This window comes from Phodopus roborovskii, unplaced genomic scaffold, assembly GCF_943737965.1.
Source record: "Phodopus roborovskii unplaced genomic scaffold, PHOROB, whole genome shotgun sequence".
Lineage (NCBI taxonomy): Eukaryota > Metazoa > Chordata > Mammalia > Rodentia > Cricetidae > Phodopus > Phodopus roborovskii.
In genome coordinates, this window is record NW_026126549.1 from 20344485 (window position 1) to 20361453 (window position 16969).

Here is a 16969-nt window from a genome sequence, read left to right on the forward strand (position 1 = left end):
ATTCCTTGGCTCTGCTCCTGACAGACCCCACCATGGGCTTCCTCCCTATGGATTCCGAGGACCTATTCATTTTTGTTACGGATGTGACTGAGACGACAATTCCATGCCGGGTGACGGACCCCCAGCTGGAGGTGACACTGCATGAGAAGAAAGTAGACATCCCCCTCCACGTACCCTATGACCACCAGCGTGGTTTCATTGGCACTTTTGAGGACAAGACTTACATCTGCAAAACCACCATTGGGGACAGGGAAGTGGACTCCGATACCTTCTATATCTACAGCCTCCAGGGTGAGCCCCCTTTCTGTCCCTTTACAGAGGAGACAGCCCCTCAGTTTACTAGGTGTATGGCCCCATATTTCAGTGGATTCTCCTGTAGTTTTGGGAGTGAGCTCCCAAGGAAACTAAGGCTCATAGAAAGGATGGTCTGGGCTTCATAAGGTGGAAGCAAACACACAGGCTTGGAGCCAGTTGGGTTTGAATCCCAGCTTGGCTACTTCCCATTTGGGCCACTCTGTGCAAGATACATGGTACCCGAGAACCTGACTCTCTTGCCTCCCATAAGATGAGGGAGATGATGACTGCCTTCCTCACAGATTTTAGGGAAGGCAAAATAAAAGAGACTGAGATGCCCAGCATGTAATAAGTGCTTGGTAAATGTCCCTGCACTTAGATTCTCAGAGAATTGTGGTATCTAAGATGGCTGTCCTATTGTCATCTCCATGAAGAAAGACATTTTGTCTGTGGTGTTCACTCCTCTAGCCCCAGTGTCTAGAACAGTGCTTGTGTATAGTAGTGTTTAATTATTATTCATAGAACCAATGAATGAATCATTCACAAGAGCAGACTCACTCCCATTCCCCAAGCCTAGTGCTGGAGGCTGGTGATGACCTCCCTGGTCCTAATCCAATTTCCTCACCCCACTCCAGTGTCATCCATCAATGTCTCCGTGAATGCAGTACAGACTGTGGTCCGCCAGGGTGAGAGCATCACCATCCAGTGCATTGTAATGGGAAATGATGTGGTCAACTTCCAGTGGACATACCCCCGAATGAAGGTAATGCTAGGCAAGGCTTGGAAGGGTAGACATCTCAGCTCACATTGGATTCTGATTTGGGGATTTGTCTTTGCAGAGTGGGCGGCTGGTGGAGCCGGTGACAGACTACCTCTTTGGAGTGCACTCCCGAATTGGCTCCATCCTGCACATCCCCACAGCTGAGCTGAGTGACTCGGGAACCTATACTTGCAATGTGTCAGTGAGCGTGAATGACCATGGAGATGAAAAGGCCATCAACATCACTGTGATCGGTGGGTGCCTTAGACTCAGCCCTCTAGCATACCCTGTGGCACAGACTCTGGAGATTGTGTCAGTATTAGACCCAAACAAAGTGTAGCATCAGCCCCAGACCTAACTCTAGGTCCAACCTAGACTTCCCACATAGCCAGACTCCTTGTTCATTGTCCACCCCATTGACAGTCAACATCTGTACTAATTTGAAATTCCAGTCTATAAAATACAGCCAGAACAGAAAGCTTCAACTTCAGTCCCAACCTCAGCACCAACCCCAATATGATTAGCAACAATTTTTACCCTTGTTTCAGTTCCAGCCCAAGCTTGAACTCCCGCTCTGCTGCCTGAAGAAGAACTTCCCCCTAGAAGGTGCTTCTCTGGCCTTTAGTTGGTACAGGTCTCCAGGAACACTCCACTAGCAAGACCCACACCCTCACTGGTGTCTGGCATAGCCCCGCCCACAGGGCCCACCCTTGACTGTTGTGTACCTTCACAGAGAGTGGCTATGTGAGACTGCTGGGAACACTGGGTGATGTACAAATTGCTGAGCTGCACCGGAGCCGGACATTGCAGGTGGTATTCGAGGCTTATCCACCACCCACTGTCCTGTGGCTCAAGGACAACCGTACCTTGGGTGACTCCAGCGCCGGTGAGATGGTTCTGTCTACCCGCAACGTGTCTGAGACCCGGTGAGCACCAGCTAGTCCACATCTCAGGGCCTTCAGACACCAAACCTAGGTCCTCTTTGTCTGAGTCTGCTGTGTGTTAGGCACATGCCAGCTGCCAGGGATGCTGCAGGACCAGAGCAAGCTACTCTGCCCCTCCTGGAGCGGGAAGTGGGTTGGCCACTTAGAGATTTAGTTATCTTTGTAATAAGTTGAGCTGGCAGGTGACAGCCAAAAGCAAAAGGACTGGATGGAAAGCGGGTGTCCCTGAGGCTAGAGAGCAGCAGACTGACAAGTCTGTGCCCCTCTGAAAGGGATGAGCTGTGGAGAGAGGGCACTGGTGCTTCCCAAGCCTTCCTCTTAGCTTAGTGGAACTGCCTGTGGGTGGGGATTCAGGACCCTGGGTGTCAATCATGCCTCTGCTGCCATCACCCATATGACCTTGGCAAGCGTATCCCTTCCCTCAGCACACTATTGGAAGGTGAGGATGCTTTAGGGGTTCCTGAAGTTCTGAACAAAGTCCCCTGGCCTGACCTACTCCATAGGTATGTGTCAGAGCTGACTTTGGTACGTGTGAAGGTGGCAGAAGCTGGCTGCTACACTATGCGGGCCTTCCATGAGGATGCAGAGGCCGAGCTCTCGTTCAAGCTGCAGGTCAATGGTAAGCTTCACTTCCCTTTCCTGCTCTCTCCTCCTCCTTTCCTCCCTCCATCCCATTCAATCACCCCTGTTCCTTTCTTTGCCCATCCACCCATGGGAGAGGCTGGAAACAAGGAGACTACATTCTAGACAGCTGATCTGGTGTGTCCCCTCTCTGGGCCTCAGTTTCCCCAGCTGCAAAGGATGACCATCAGATTATATCGGTGTTCCCCAAATCTGATCTATTAATGTACCAGTAACACAATTTTACTTCTCATGTACAATTCATACTTTGCTGAGTAATTTCAATATGGCAGTCTGTTCAGAGTACTATGTCTTATAGTTTGCATCCTAGTGGGGGAAGACAAATAGTAAAGGAGGAATTCCCAGCAAAACCAAAAAAGGTTAGAAGACAACCAGTAACTGTAGGGGGTGGGAGAGGAGGTAGAGAGACAGAACACACACAGAGACACAGACACACACACACACACACACACACGGAAAGAGCCTGGCATGCAGGTAGTGAGGGCTGCACACACACACACACACACACACACACACACACACACACACACACACACACACACACGGAAAGAGCCTGGCATGCAGGTAGTGAGGGCTGTGGTTTTCAAGGTGGTGATCAGGGTGGGCCTCATTCTGGAGGTGACAATTGTGAGAAGTCTTGAAGAAGGGGGAAGACATTAGACAAGTAGATGTTTGGAGAAGGGCACTCCAGATCATGTGTCTCCCCTTATCACATTGCCAGAGAAATAGCAGGAAGGTCAGTGTGGCCAGAACAGAGAGCATTGGCATATATGAGGTCGGAGCAGAAATGGAGGGGGGATGGGGAGGAGGGAGGAGGACGGAGGGGGGATGGAGGGGGTACTTGGGTGAGTGTCTGTGGGCTTAGTACAGCTTTGGCTTCTGTTGTTACTGAAATGAAAAGTTATGATAGGGACTTGAGCATAGAAATGACATGATAAAGACTTAATGTTTTGTCAATTAGCTTTCTAAAAATAAGTCTATTTTGAAAGACAAAATTTAGCATCTCAGTTGTAGATGGAAACTCAGGGTCATATGCCATAAATATAAAACAACCACTAAAATAAATTCAGAGAGAACAAAACAATGCTGTCTAAGTCTAGCTTCATGAGCCTGGCTGCCCAGGGCCCTGAGCTCTGGGTCTCTTCTCTTTGTTAAGAGAAGAGACAGTCTCAGAGTGATGTTAAAGGCAGGCTCTGAGCTTTGCCCTTTGAAGTACTGAGAGGAATCTGCCACTTTTCACACTGTGACTCCTGGTGTCTGATGTGCCTCTGCAGTCCCCTGCCTGGAGGTGGAGGGGGGAGGTGACTCTGGAACATGTTCCCCTGAGGTCTGTTCTGACCACCTCACTTCCTCACCCTATTTCTGTCTGTTCAGTCCCTGTCCGTGTGCTGGAGCTGAGTGAGAGCCACCCTGCCAATGGGGAGCAGACAATCCGCTGTCGTGGCCGGGGCATGCCTCAGCCAAATGTCACCTGGTCTACCTGCAGAGATCTCAAAAGGTGAGCACACCTGAGCCCCAGCCTCCCAGAGTACCCACAGCTGCCTAGAATGACCCAGTGTAGGCTAACCTAAACCAACATCTTCCCCCTGAGAGGCCCAGGCCACATCTTAGATCAGTCCTCTGCCTTCCTGGAGATACTGTGCGTAACCTAAAAAAATGATCCTTTTCTTACCTTGACCCTGAGCCATCCTCAACCCAGGAAGGTGCAGGGTCTGGCCCCCAGAGGGGTCTAATTCATGCAGTGGTTGTTCTATACCTCCGACCAGAGCTGATTGTAGCAGATATAGATGGGTTGAGGGTCAAATGAGTGAATTTTGCCATTCAGGAGTCTCAGTTCTGGAGTAGGGAGCTCCCCCTGCTGGTCCATCCAGACAACACAGTAGAAACCTGATTAAGGACCAAGCCATCATGGAAATTAAGCGTGTTTCCACTTTACACCACCACTTGCTGACACAGCCTGCTATGAGCCTTAGTTTCCCCATCTGCAGAGGGAGAACTAAGAGAGGCTGTGTGCCAATCTCCTTGTGTCTCCTGGCAGGTGTCCACGAAAGCTGTCACCCACACCCTTGGGAAACAGTTCCAAGGAGGAGAGCCAGCTGGAGACTAATGTGACCTTCTGGGAGGAAGAACAGGAATATGAGGTGGTGAGCACGCTGCGCCTGCGCCACGTGGATCAGCCACTGTCAGTACGCTGTATGCTGCAGAACTCAATGGGCAGAGATTCACAGGAGGTCACCGTGGTACCACATTGTGAGTGCCCCAGCCTCGGGTGACTCTAATGACCGACCTCTCACCCCTTCCTTGATCCTGCTGTCCCGAGCCTGTGTGCCCTAAGTGGGTCAAGTGAGCATGCTCACAACCCTATGGTGGCATGACAAAACCCACTAGGGTATGCCCCTATACACACACACAATATATGACGTGGACACAAGTGCATAAACAAACATGAGACAGGTGGAAAGTGAACTGGTGTGCATGATGTATGTTGCAAACTCTGAACATGAGTAGGCTGATCTTGGGACTTGGGTGTACACTCTTCATGTGTACATGCAATCTGTGCTGAGGATGCTTAATCCCCTGAGTACACACATGTTAGCATGTACTCAAGCATGCACAATGCTGTCCATGTATATAAAACTGCAGGATATATTTTTGGAAGCTGTGTGTATAAGCCTGCCCAAATCCAAGACGTATGAAATCTAAAAAAAGAATGTCTATATGCTTGAACATGTGGGAGCACAAGCCTCACATGTGTATACATGTGTATAAATCATGCATGTACAATTCTGTGCACGTGTGAAAATTGGCATTACATATCTGTACTCACATAATTGCAATGCATAAAGCATAAAAAAAGCACTAAGCACAATGCTGTACACATATACCTCTAGATAATGTGTGACCCTTAGCAGGTTCACATATATGATTGTTGCATACGTGAACAGTGCTTGCCAGAGTCCAGATGTGTGTCCATGTCTCTCACTCATGCTTGCCTGCACATGTGAAACTCACTAGGGTACAGAGGCCAATGGGCCAGTCCAGAGGAAGGAGGCAGACAAGGGAGGGAACCAGCCTGCGCCAGATCACTACTTCCAGGGAGCAGCCCTGAGAGGAAAGAGGCCCTATGCTAACCTTGGGGTTGAGGAAATATCCCAAGAAAAAGAAGCTTTACATCAAATACCAATAGATGACTAGGTGTTAGCCTGTGAAGGCATGGTGTTGCAGCCAAGGAGGCCTGTGGTAGAGCCTAGAGGTAGAGCAAGTTCTGAGAAGTTCAAGGAAACCAGACTGTCTGGAAGGCAAACTGTATGTGGATTTAGGGTGGGGGGGGAGGGTAATGGGGAAGGAAGTGGTAAGGAGTGGGGCTACAGGATACAGAAGTCAGAGAAATCAGAGCTTCAAAAGACATCTTGTACATAGACAGACAGACAGACACACACACACACACATACTCTCACACACTCACACACTCCCCCCCTCAGGTGGCCACACGCAGCCTTGCACATGTTTGTCTGTGTACATACCTGTCACCTGCCCTTAGATGAGTGAGCTTTTTAAATATCCTTATTAGGGCTGGATAGACGCCTCGGAGCTTAAGTGTGCTTGCCGCTCTTCCAAAGGACCTGAGTTCCATTCCCAGCACCCATGTCAAGGGGCTCATGGCCACCTGTAGCTCCAAATCCCAAATCACATGGATTTAATGCTTTCTTCTGGTTTCCATCAGCATCCACACATATGTCATTCAGGCGTACAATTGCACACATACACACATATAAAAAAAGTAAAATAAATATTTAAAATAAAATGCCCTTATTTCCCCACACTCTCATATAGGCACACATATCCCTGAGCAAGTGGGCACAACAGAGTGTGTACAGCCTGCCATATAGACCCACTGTGGGCCTGAGTAAAGGCAGAATGAAAGACACTGTGTGGCATCTGGCCAGGACACTGTGTACTGTTACACAGAGACCTGGGATGACTCTGATGGACCCCTGGAGGGTACATGCTCACTTTGCAAGACCAGGATGTGGGGCTGTTGGGAAGAGAGGACCAAGATATCAGGCAGTGACCCTAAGAAGGAAAGGGTGTGGAGTAAGTCAGAGGAAGGCTCCCTGGGGAACCGAGGAGGGCAGGAAGGGGACATAGGAGGAAGAAGCAAGTTCCCAGAAGACAACAGCTATTACTAAGGAAGGCCAGGGGCCGAGGCTCAGGGGGCCAGGGAGTCCTGCATGTTCACCTCAGTGTCCTGGGCAGTGTACTCTATGACTGCCCTACCACACACCCCAGCTGGTCCCCAGGGTCGGGCTGGAGGAACAGATGCCTTTCTGATAGGGATTCATCAGGACACTGAAATTCAGAGTCTGCTCCTTCAGGCAGCCACCCAGTGAGTGCCTTGGCCATTTGGTTAGGAATGGCACTTAAATCTATGACGCAGGCATGACAGTCCAACAGGGAATGGGCCTGGAAGAGAGGAGGGCATGGCCTGGTCCCCAAGGTGCTGAGTGCTGTGAGAGGCACAGACAATGCTCAGGAACAAAAAGAGGGTTTCCAGAGCCTAGCAGGGGATACAGAGGCCAGCCTGAGCCTGGCTGTGATCTGAGCAAGGAGTCGATGAGGTAATGCCAGAGGATGGGCCCTGAGGCGAGCTATCTAGGCAGTGAGGACGTATGCGCCAGGCAGAATAAGTCTGATGGATCTGTGATGCCCACAGTGAGATGGGGAGAGCAACTACCAGTCACTGCTTATGCGTGCTCTTTTCTCTGTCTTCAGCCCTACCCTTCAAAGTGGTGGTGATCTCAGCCATCCTGGCCTTGGTGGTCCTCACCGTTATCTCTCTCATCATTCTCATCATGCTGTGGCAGAAGGTAAGCACCTCTAGCCTATAGGTGCAAAGTAGCACTCATATTTCCTCACAGTCTACACTGAATGGCATACAATGTGGGCCCAATGTGGAGCTCAGCTGGGAGCTGACTCAGAGCAACACTGGGTCCCCATCTCCCTCCATCCACAGCAGGCTGAACTGACCTGGGTCTGATGCAAGTGGTCCAGGACTCCTGGGCCCTGCTCTTTCCTCTGCGTAGGTCTTTCCTGGTCAACCCAGTTGTGGGACAAATGGCACTTTGTGGGTGGATTCCACAGAGACTCCTATGAGTCACTAGAATGCAATCTGACCCCACAAATCTAGTTCCAATGCTCTATTCTGACATTTTCCCACCCTGTAGCTCCAAATGCTCATGATTCCTGAACTGGGACTTTAGTACCCCTTCACCCTGTCACTGTAAGATTCCAGTCCTGTGACTCTAGCATCCTGAGATTTCCACATCCAAAGGCTGCATCGTTTGAGATCCCACAGAGACAGACCTGTGTGGTCACTTACTGGGTAACCTGCCCTTCCCATCTGAGGAGTAACTGGGCTCAGAGAGAAGCTGATGGAGCAGCTCCACTGAGTGAGGACTGCTCTGCTGGCTGCTCTCCTGAGGCTCTCCCTCAGGGTTTCTCAGCTACACCTGCCACCTGCTGGGGCCCCTTAGTGCCAGCTGCCTTGAGCTTATGGAAACCTTGGTTTTGCTGGCCACTCATTGTATCACTTCAAATATGTTCCTGTCCTCTCTTGATCTCAGAGTCTCCTGTCTGTCCCATCTACTATCTAAGGGCTGGACCTGATAGGCTCAAGGCCAAAGATGCCCTCTGACCAACCAGCTCATCTGTTGGTCTTGTCCTGCAGAAACCACGCTATGAGATCCGATGGAAGGTGATTGAGTCTGTGAGCTCTGATGGTCATGAATACATCTACGTGGACCCTGTGCAGTTGCCTTATGACTCCACCTGGGAGCTGCCACGGGACCAACTTGTGCTCGGTCAGTCCTAAGAGGTCTTCTGTGGCAATGGGGACCCTGAGATCTGTTCCCAGTATGGCTGCTACTAGCTGAGGCCCAGCCAGGGCTGATATCTTGCCTTCACTGGCTCTTAGCATTCTTTCTATATAGTGAAGATGATCCCTGATATCACGGAAGCCCTAGGAACCCATGACTGATATATGGGACCCCTCCAGGCCAAAGAGGAAGTACTGGAGATAGTCAGGGAGTCTGAGGAAGGTGCAAAGGAGTTGTGATTCTCTGAAGAGGCAGGAGGTCTTCCTGGAACTCCGGGGAGGCAGACAGCAGGCAGGAGCTAGATGAGATTCAAAGGATGGGAGCTTCCTGAGGGGCCACATAATGAGGTGGTTGGAGGGACGTGGAGGATGACCTGAGAGAATAATCCTCCATTCTGAGCGGGAAGATGCGGTGAGGCTTCTAGTTCCCAGGAGCTGAGGGTTTCTATCCATCCTAGGACGCACTCTAGGCTCTGGAGCCTTTGGACAGGTGGTAGAGGCGACGGCTCATGGCCTGAGCCACTCACAGGCCACCATGAAAGTGGCTGTCAAGATGCTGAAATGTGAGTCTTACAATGTGATCCAGCGCCCACCCCTTCCTCACACCCTGGGCCCCACTCCGCCTCACCCCTCCCTGAACATTTGGTTTCTTCTGAAGGACCTGGTCCTGAATTTGTGGGACAGAAAGGCCCCTTCCTCACTGTGACCTCCCTCTTCGGATTCCTCCTCCTCTTTCCTTCCATCTTCTCCCCACTCCAGTGAGGTCCTCACCACCCTAGGACACTAGTCCTACAACAGGGAGGGACAGAGGAGCCAGGGTAGGCCCTGGTAGGGCCTCTATTCTGTCTCAGTAGCCTGCCCAGGCTGATTCCCTCTCCCTCCTCAGCGACAGCCCGAAGCAGTGAAAAGCAAGCCCTCATGTCAGAGCTGAAGATCATGAGCCACCTGGGGCCCCACCTAAACGTCGTCAACCTGCTGGGAGCCTGTACCAAAGGAGGTGCGCAAGCCACACCCCGGGGGACTCTGGGGTTCCTCTCTCTTGTTCTCATTCAGCCCACCAGCGATAGGACACCCCTGCTGGCGTGTCCCCACACCTGCTGCCCAGCACATTTACTTCACCATCCCAGATGGGCTCAGTTTTAGAAATCCAGAACCACGATCCCTTCGTGGCAGAGATTCTTCAGGCCACTAGTTCCAGCAGCTTCCAGACGCAAGCCTCTCCAGACATTATGTTTTTTTCTTCAGGTTCTTAAATTTTATGTGAGTGGGTGTTTGCCTGTGTGTCTGTGTCTGTGTCTGTGTGTGTGTGTGTGTGTGTGTGTGTGCGCGTGCACGTGCCTGGGGCCTGAGGAGGCCAGAAGAGGGCATCGGATCTGGATCCTCTGGAACTGGAGTTACAGATGGTTGTGAGCCATCATGTAGGTGCTGGGTATTAAACCAGGGCCCTCTGCGAGAGCAACAAATACTCTTAACCAATGACCACCTCTCCAGCCTCCGTTTCTGTGTTTTCACAATATATTTTGAAAACCATGAGAAAGTAACAGCTTCTAAAACTCAGAAATAGCAGAGCCCATCAGTGAGCTAGCTGACCAGGAGCTGGGTTTTGTTCACATGGCTGTTGAAAGTCATTGCCCAACTGTATTTATGTGAGGGTTTGGCTACCCATTGGGCTGTCGACATAGTAATAGTAGTGAAGTTATTGCCATTTGCAGCTGCCTGTTGTGAGATCTGGGATTTTCCTCGGTATTGTGTAATCGATCTAAATACGGAAGTACATTGCACACAGACTGTTGTCCGTGCCTGCAGTGAACATATTTCAAAAGTGTTGTTTTCATCCGTTGGATGGCTTTAAGTGCATTGAACTCAAATGTAACTGGCAAATTGTGCTGACAGTCACATTTACCTGCTTTGTGTAGACCAGAATCCAAGTCTGAAAACAGCAGCAGCAACTGATGTGCTAGGCTTGCCACGGGCTCAAAGGCATCACCTCAGGGGTCTTCATGTCAGCCCCAGGAGTGGGTGTTGTTAGCCCCTGGCTAGCTGGGCAAAGGAAGGGCCTGTGAGACTGAGAACTCGCAGTCACAGAGGGCAGGGAGAGGACCCAGGTTTGCCAGGCGCCCAGCCTCTTTGCCGCCTTGTCTTCTGTCCCTCCACTCCCAAGCCTCTTACTGGCCTTGTGGCCATACTGGGCAGAATGAGGCCTGCCCCAGAGTCTGTCCCTAAGCCTGTCCTTCTGCAGGACCCATCTACCTTATCACCGAATACTGCCGCTATGGTGACCTGGTGGACTACCTGCATCGCAACAAGCACACCTTCTTGCAGCGCCACTCCAACAAGCCCCGCCCACCCAGTGCTGAGCTCTACAGCAATGCCCTGCCAGTGGGGCTCCCCCTGCCCAGGTATGAGGGAGGCAGCACCCAGTGAGTACCTGCCAAGCATATGGCACTCCTTGTCCAGAAGTCCAAAGATGAGGGTGCGGTCACTAGGACAGAGCCACTTTCCCGAAGCCAGGGCTGTAGCCAGACAGGTGATGGTGGCGCTAGAGAGAGGGTCAGCTGTCACTGCCATGTGATCTCAGGGGCACAGGCTCCATCCTGGGCCTTTTGTAGATGTGACTCCTTGAACCCACATACCACACTGTGTCACGAGTGTCTTGTTGTTCTCTTGCTGCGAACTAGGCTTCCAGCCTTAGCCTCCTGCCCTCCACAAGCCAGCCTCCCCAGGCCCCTACTGGCGATTCAACTCCTGTTTCTGATTATTTCAAAAGGAACATTTCTTATTTTGTGTCTGTTTGTTGTTTTTAATTTATTTATTTTTATTTTATTAGTGTTTTGCATACATGTATGTCTGTATGAGAGTGTTGGATTTTGGAGTTACAGACAGCTGTGAGCTGCCATGTGGGTGCTAGGAATTGAACCCCAGTCCTCTGGAAGAGCGGTCAGTGCTCTTAACAGCTGAGCCATCTCTCTCTCTCTGCCCCCCTTACTTTTTTTTTTTCCTTTTTTGTTTGTTGATTTAAAAAGCAAAGAGAAGAATATCTGTTTTTGGAAAAGTATACACAAGGATATGAAAATGTGCCCAGACCTCTCTAACACGGCAACCCTTTTCCTTGCACACGTGTGCTTGGTCCCACTACTCCCTGGGCAGCTAGGGCTGTACCCGAGGGGTCCAGTTGAGGCCTTGTTGCCACCATAGACTATGCACCTCCCAGCTCTGTAGGCAGCGGTAGGTGCTGGAAAGGCCCAGAAAGGAGCTTCTCTGCAGAGCCATGTATGACCCTTGTCCTGGCTGCTGAATACTCCCGGGAATGAACTCTGAGAACACATACTGGGTCTTATATCATCCTGGAGCCCCAGGGTCCAGGTCAGGGCCATACAAGTTAGTTGAAAGGGTTAGAGTCAGTCATTTGTATTGTGACAGACCATAGGACAGTGGGGGCAGTGGTGGAGGAAATCCACAGATGATTTCCCATGGGCTCAAGCTGAGCAAGGGACAGGAACAGGAGGGAAGGAAAATCCATGCCGTTCCCTGTCTCCATCCTCTCCCCTACAGCCACTTGTCCCTGACTGGGGAGAGTGATGGTGGCTACATGGACATGAGCAAGGATGAGTCTGTGGACTACGTGCCTATGCTGGCCATGAAAGGAGACATCAAGTATGCAGACATTGAGTCCTCCAGCTACATAGCCCCTTACGACAACTATGTCCCATCTGGTAAGTGGATATACTACTGTCACATGTGTGTAAGCCCGTCCCATATGCCCAGTGATGCCTCCTCAGTCTTGTACAACCCTGGGAGGAAGCTGAGGCTACCTGCCTGCCCAGGGCTGCAGTGCAATGGAGCCCTGGTTCCAGAAGCATGCATGCTGCCGGCAAGAAGGGGAGAGCCGGGTGAAGGTGGCCTCCTAGGGCCTGAGGAAGAGAGATGGGCTCTGAGTTGGCCCCATGATTATCTAATGTCCCGAGAAACAGGCAGGCCAGTGTTAGCTAGTGGCCTTGGGGCTAAGGCTTTTCTTGTCAGTGAGGTCAGGGAAAGCTGAAATGGTTTGGGTTAGACACCTAAGAACTCGTTCTCCTAAGGGAACACTTAGAAAATCAGTAGCTGCTTGTATTGAACACTCAGCCACCTGCAAGCCTAAAGGCAGGGGTCTTCTAGGCCTGTGGTATACACACAGTAACCCATAACCCTCTGTGCTCTCTAGCCCCTGAAAGGACATATAGGGCCACCTTGATCAATGAGTCACCAGTGCTTAGCTACACAGACCTCGTGGGCTTCAGTTACCAGGTGGCCAACGGCATGGAGTTCTTGGCCTCTAAGAACGTAAGTGTGGTCTTGATGGGGGAAGGCAGAATTGTGGTGAGAGGGGTCATCTAGCCAGACTCCCCCACATTTATGACCCTGTGAGACAGCTCCCTACCCTCCCTCTCGTGGGTAGGACACTGAGAAACCTCACATCCGAGCAGGCACATGTTTTTCCTAAAGCCCTGGCCCAGAGAGTTTTCTCCCACAGTTCCCCCTTAGCCTCAGCTCCTCTCTTCTCTGACCCAGTGTGTTCATCGGGACCTGGCGGCCAGGAATGTGCTCATCTGCGAGGGCAAGCTGGTCAAGATCTGTGACTTTGGCCTGGCTCGGGACATCATGCGGGACTCAAACTACATCTCCAAAGGCAGTGTGAGAACTTTCACCCTCCATGGGTTTGTCCCCAGGTGCCTCTGACCCTGGGTACAGATTTCCCCTGATCCATGTAGCTACAGCTCTGTATGGGGCCACTGGTGGCTTATCGTACCAGCAGAGATGTCAATGCTGCCCATCTATGAGCAGGGACAAGACAAGGAAGCTAGCTTTGTGCACAGTGATGAGAGACAGGGAGAGGGTTAGGACCACTGTCACAGCAGGGGCTGAGGGTTTTGGTCTAGACAGCCCTGTTTTAGGAGATGTAAGGTATAGGAGCAGAGGAAAGAACTCAGAAGATGTGGTAAGATAGGTAAGTCTTGAACCCAGAGATAGAAGAGCGGCAGATACCAGAGACCAAAGAGAACTCCTGGACATGCTCATGGCTGCTCATTTCTATGGATAGTGCACCCGGGGAGCTTCTCGCAGGAACATGGCTGCCATGTCTCTAGCTAGTGAGTTAAGAAACACCCTCTTCCCAGCGCTCTGGCCAGGAATGTGCTTAGACCCTTAGAGTGGGGTGAGATGGAATTGGTGTGGGAGCTTCTGGGTCTCCTCATTTCCAGGTGTGGTGGGGCTGAGAGACTGGCCACTGGGACCCTCCATGCACTCAGTGCCTATTTTGCCTCTGCAGACCTTCCTGCCTCTGAAGTGGATGGCCCCAGAGAGCATCTTCAACAGCCTCTACACCACCTTGAGTGACGTGTGGTCGTTCGGGATCCTGCTGTGGGAGATCTTCACACTGGGTGAGCCACTTCTCCCAGCCCCAAGCTAAACATCAGACCATCTGTCCTCCTGCTCCCTCCTCCCTCCTTATTGCTCCTCAGGCTAGAAGCAGGGGACTGTGGAACAGACACTGGAACATGAGCAGGGGTGCAGGGAAAGTCCAGACTCTGCCACTCTCCATTGTATGGTGTTGGCAAGGCCTTTGCTGACTCTGGGTCTCTGTCCCATCCAAGCATCAAAGGGGTTTAGACATAGTGAAAAATCATGCTTAAAGCCAGCTATAATAATGTACATCTGTAATCCCAGTACCTGGAAGTCAGGAAGATGAAAAGTTTGAGGCCAGCTTGGACTACACAGAGACTCCATCTTTGAGAAACAAAATAAACACAGACTCAAACCCTGCTTGGGTATCTATTGTTTCTCTAGTTTCATCCCTATTTCTAATGCCAAGGGCATTGTATTCTCATATACACCAGTACTGTGTGCCTGGAAAGACACCCTGTGACTTCCCACACCTTGAGACAATGATGTCCCTGTCTCTGTTCCATGACAGGTGGCACCCCTTACCCAGAGCTGCCCATGAATGACCAGTTCTACAATGCCATCAAGAGGGGCTACCGCATGGCCCAGCCTGCTCATGCCTCTGATGAGATGTGAGTGGAGCCTTGTACACTTGGGAGGAATGTCAGGGTTCAGAGGGCACGCAACTCTACCTCAGAGGTTAGACCAGTCCTGCTAGAACCGGATCAAGGTGTTCAAAACGACGCCATCAGGAAGTTCTGTCCCAGTCAAGATCTCCACTGTCTCAACGCTGGTTTCAAACTCAAGCCTGTCCTGCTCACGTGGCTGCCATTAGCACCACCCTGGCCCCTTAGCTCTTGCATTGCTCCAGCAAAAGACCCAAAGCTGACATTTATTTATTTATTTTTAAATTTTAAGTGTGTGAGTGTTTTTGCCTGTATGACTGTGTGTGCATTACATCCATGTCTGATGCCCTCAGAGACCAGAAGAGGGTGTCAGTCCTTTGGAACTGGACTTACAGATAGCTGTGAACCAGCATGTGCATGCTGGGAATCGAACCCAACTACTCTGCAAGAGCAACAAGTGCTCTTAATAGTTGAGCCATCTCTCCAGCCCCACCCAGAACTGAACTTTAAGGGCTCAGTTTGGTCACATACCATCATAACCAGGCCTGAACTGGGCAGATGAAAGTCCCTATTAGCCAAATTCATGTCACATGCTCACCATGGCGTTCGGGGCACAGAATCACGTGGTTGAGGGAAGCCGGGAAGACTTCCCAAGGGATCAGTGAGAAGCAATGGTGGTGTTAACAAGGCCCCAGGCTGCTGCTCCTCAGCATCTTTCCCTTCACCTTGCTCTGAACCTTACTGTATGTCTCTAAGGTAGAGACTCTGACCCTCTCTCTGCCTCCTTCAGCTACGAGATCATGCAGAAATGCTGGGAAGAGAAGTTTGAGACTCGACCACCCTTCTCCCAGCTGGTGCTGCTCCTGGAGAGGCTGCTGGGTGAAGGTTACAAAAAGGTACGTGGAGACAAGTCGGGGTGGGTGACAGTTCTGGTCCAAACCCTGTGCTCTGGGCTTGCAGTGATGTGCTGGTATTTGGGAGGAAATTCTCTTCCCACGCGTTGGGCCTCAGTTCCCTTGCTGCTACTAGAAAGAGTCAGGCCAGAGCTATGAATTTATTTTAATAGAACCAAGATGTAGAAGCTTATGAATTTGACCCAGGGAGGTACGGTCGGTTGATAACACGATTGTCAAACCTGTGCACCTTGGTAACACTGGGGCTGCTTCAGAAGTGTGAGCAACCACAGGCCCTCCTGAACCCTCGCAGCAACTACACTTAAACCTTGTCCCAGGTTCACAGGAGGCCGATGGGGCAAGTCTGCCCTGAGCTGGGCTTCTTGCTTCTTTCTATCTTGGGGTGGTCCTAGGGAGATCAAGGCAGAATGGAATCACCACTTTTTCACAGCAAGGGACACTGACCTCCAGCCCCAGCAGAAGGCTGTGGGAGACTACAATGGGCCCATATCTGTCTACTCTGAAGCGGGGTAGGAGTTAGGGTCATGCTGCTGCCTAGCTTCCTGCTCTTCCCTAGGGAACTCTGAGCATGTACCTTGTCTTGGGATACCAGGTAGGAAGGCAGCTCGCTGGTGCAGCTTCGAGTAGAACCCCTTTCTCCCCAGGTAGAGGGTCTCAAACATTGCCCATCTCACACCCATGCTTTTTTCTCACTCCCTGTCCCACGGAGCAGAAGTACCAGCAAGTAGATGAGGAGTTCCTGAGAAGTGACCACCCAGCCATCCTGAGGTCTCAAGCCCGCTTGCCAGGGTTCCACAGCCTCCGATCTCCCCTGGACACAAGCTCTGTCCTCTACACTGCTGTGCAACCCAATGAGGGGGACAATGACTACATCATCCCCTTGCCTGACCCCAAACCTGACGCCGCTGATGAGGGCCTCCCAGAGGGTTCCCCCAGCCTTGCCAGGTAACCACCCTAACCCTTTGGTCCCAGGCACTCCTGTGTGTAGTGCATGCGTTTGTGAATGTGTGTGTGGGTGTGTACCAGACTTGCCACAGAAGGACTGACTGGCTAGAGTAAGGCCTAACTCTTGCCAGTGGGCAGCAGAGGCTGAAGTTACTCAGTTCTTGAAGCCGCAGGCAGGAAGGGCAGACTGGAATGAAATAGGATGATTGGGAACCCATTTGCAAGATAGCAGCTCTTCCTTTTAAGGGTGTACCCACAGGGCCCTTTGCAGGTAGTGTGTTAGTCCCGAGGACAAAGAGGAAAACATTTAACGTTTCCAAGCTGTTATTGTGGGTCATGGTTGCCATGCCCAGAGTGCTCCAGGGAGCACTGCTTGTAGGAGATGTCAGTGCTGCAAATTCAGTTTAGGGCTCAGACATGGGAAGAGACACATGGCTGCCTTGGGTTGTGGTGAGTCCATTGTGGGATGGGCTCTAGGGGAGGCTTTTTGCTCTCTAGTTGTCAATCTGGCATGGGGACTCCCCCAAATCAAGCGTCAACCCATGGGGGAG

At 51.2% G+C, this 16969-nt stretch overlaps 1 protein-coding gene across 2 annotated transcripts in view; it reads left to right on the top strand.

Annotated features, from left to right (window-relative positions):
• Window positions 1–16969, top strand: part of Pdgfrb (platelet derived growth factor receptor beta) — a 37141-nt gene that overhangs the window by 17948 nt on the left and 2224 nt on the right. The window contains exons 4-22 of one of the 2 annotated variants that reach the window (XM_051201146.1): window positions 25–291; window positions 930–1057; window positions 1134–1308; window positions 1788–1980; window positions 2502–2617; window positions 4015–4138; window positions 4679–4890; window positions 7414–7508; window positions 8369–8501; window positions 8974–9078; window positions 9402–9512; window positions 10755–10935; window positions 12068–12228; window positions 12717–12835; window positions 13064–13186; window positions 13821–13932; window positions 14466–14565; window positions 15350–15455; window positions 16186–16418. In XM_051201146.1, the coding sequence (XP_051057103.1) occupies window positions 25–291; window positions 930–1057; window positions 1134–1308; window positions 1788–1980; window positions 2502–2617; window positions 4015–4138; window positions 4679–4890; window positions 7414–7508; window positions 8369–8501; window positions 8974–9078; window positions 9402–9512; window positions 10755–10935; window positions 12068–12228; window positions 12717–12835; window positions 13064–13186; window positions 13821–13932; window positions 14466–14565; window positions 15350–15455; window positions 16186–16418 (2794 nt within the window). The remainder of the gene's footprint in view (window positions 1–24; window positions 292–929; window positions 1058–1133; window positions 1309–1787; window positions 1981–2501; window positions 2618–4014; window positions 4139–4678; window positions 4891–7413; window positions 7509–8368; window positions 8502–8973; window positions 9079–9401; window positions 9513–10754; window positions 10936–12067; window positions 12229–12716; window positions 12836–13063; window positions 13187–13820; window positions 13933–14465; window positions 14566–15349; window positions 15456–16185; window positions 16419–16969) is intronic. The other variant, XM_051201147.1, reaches the window with a different exon arrangement.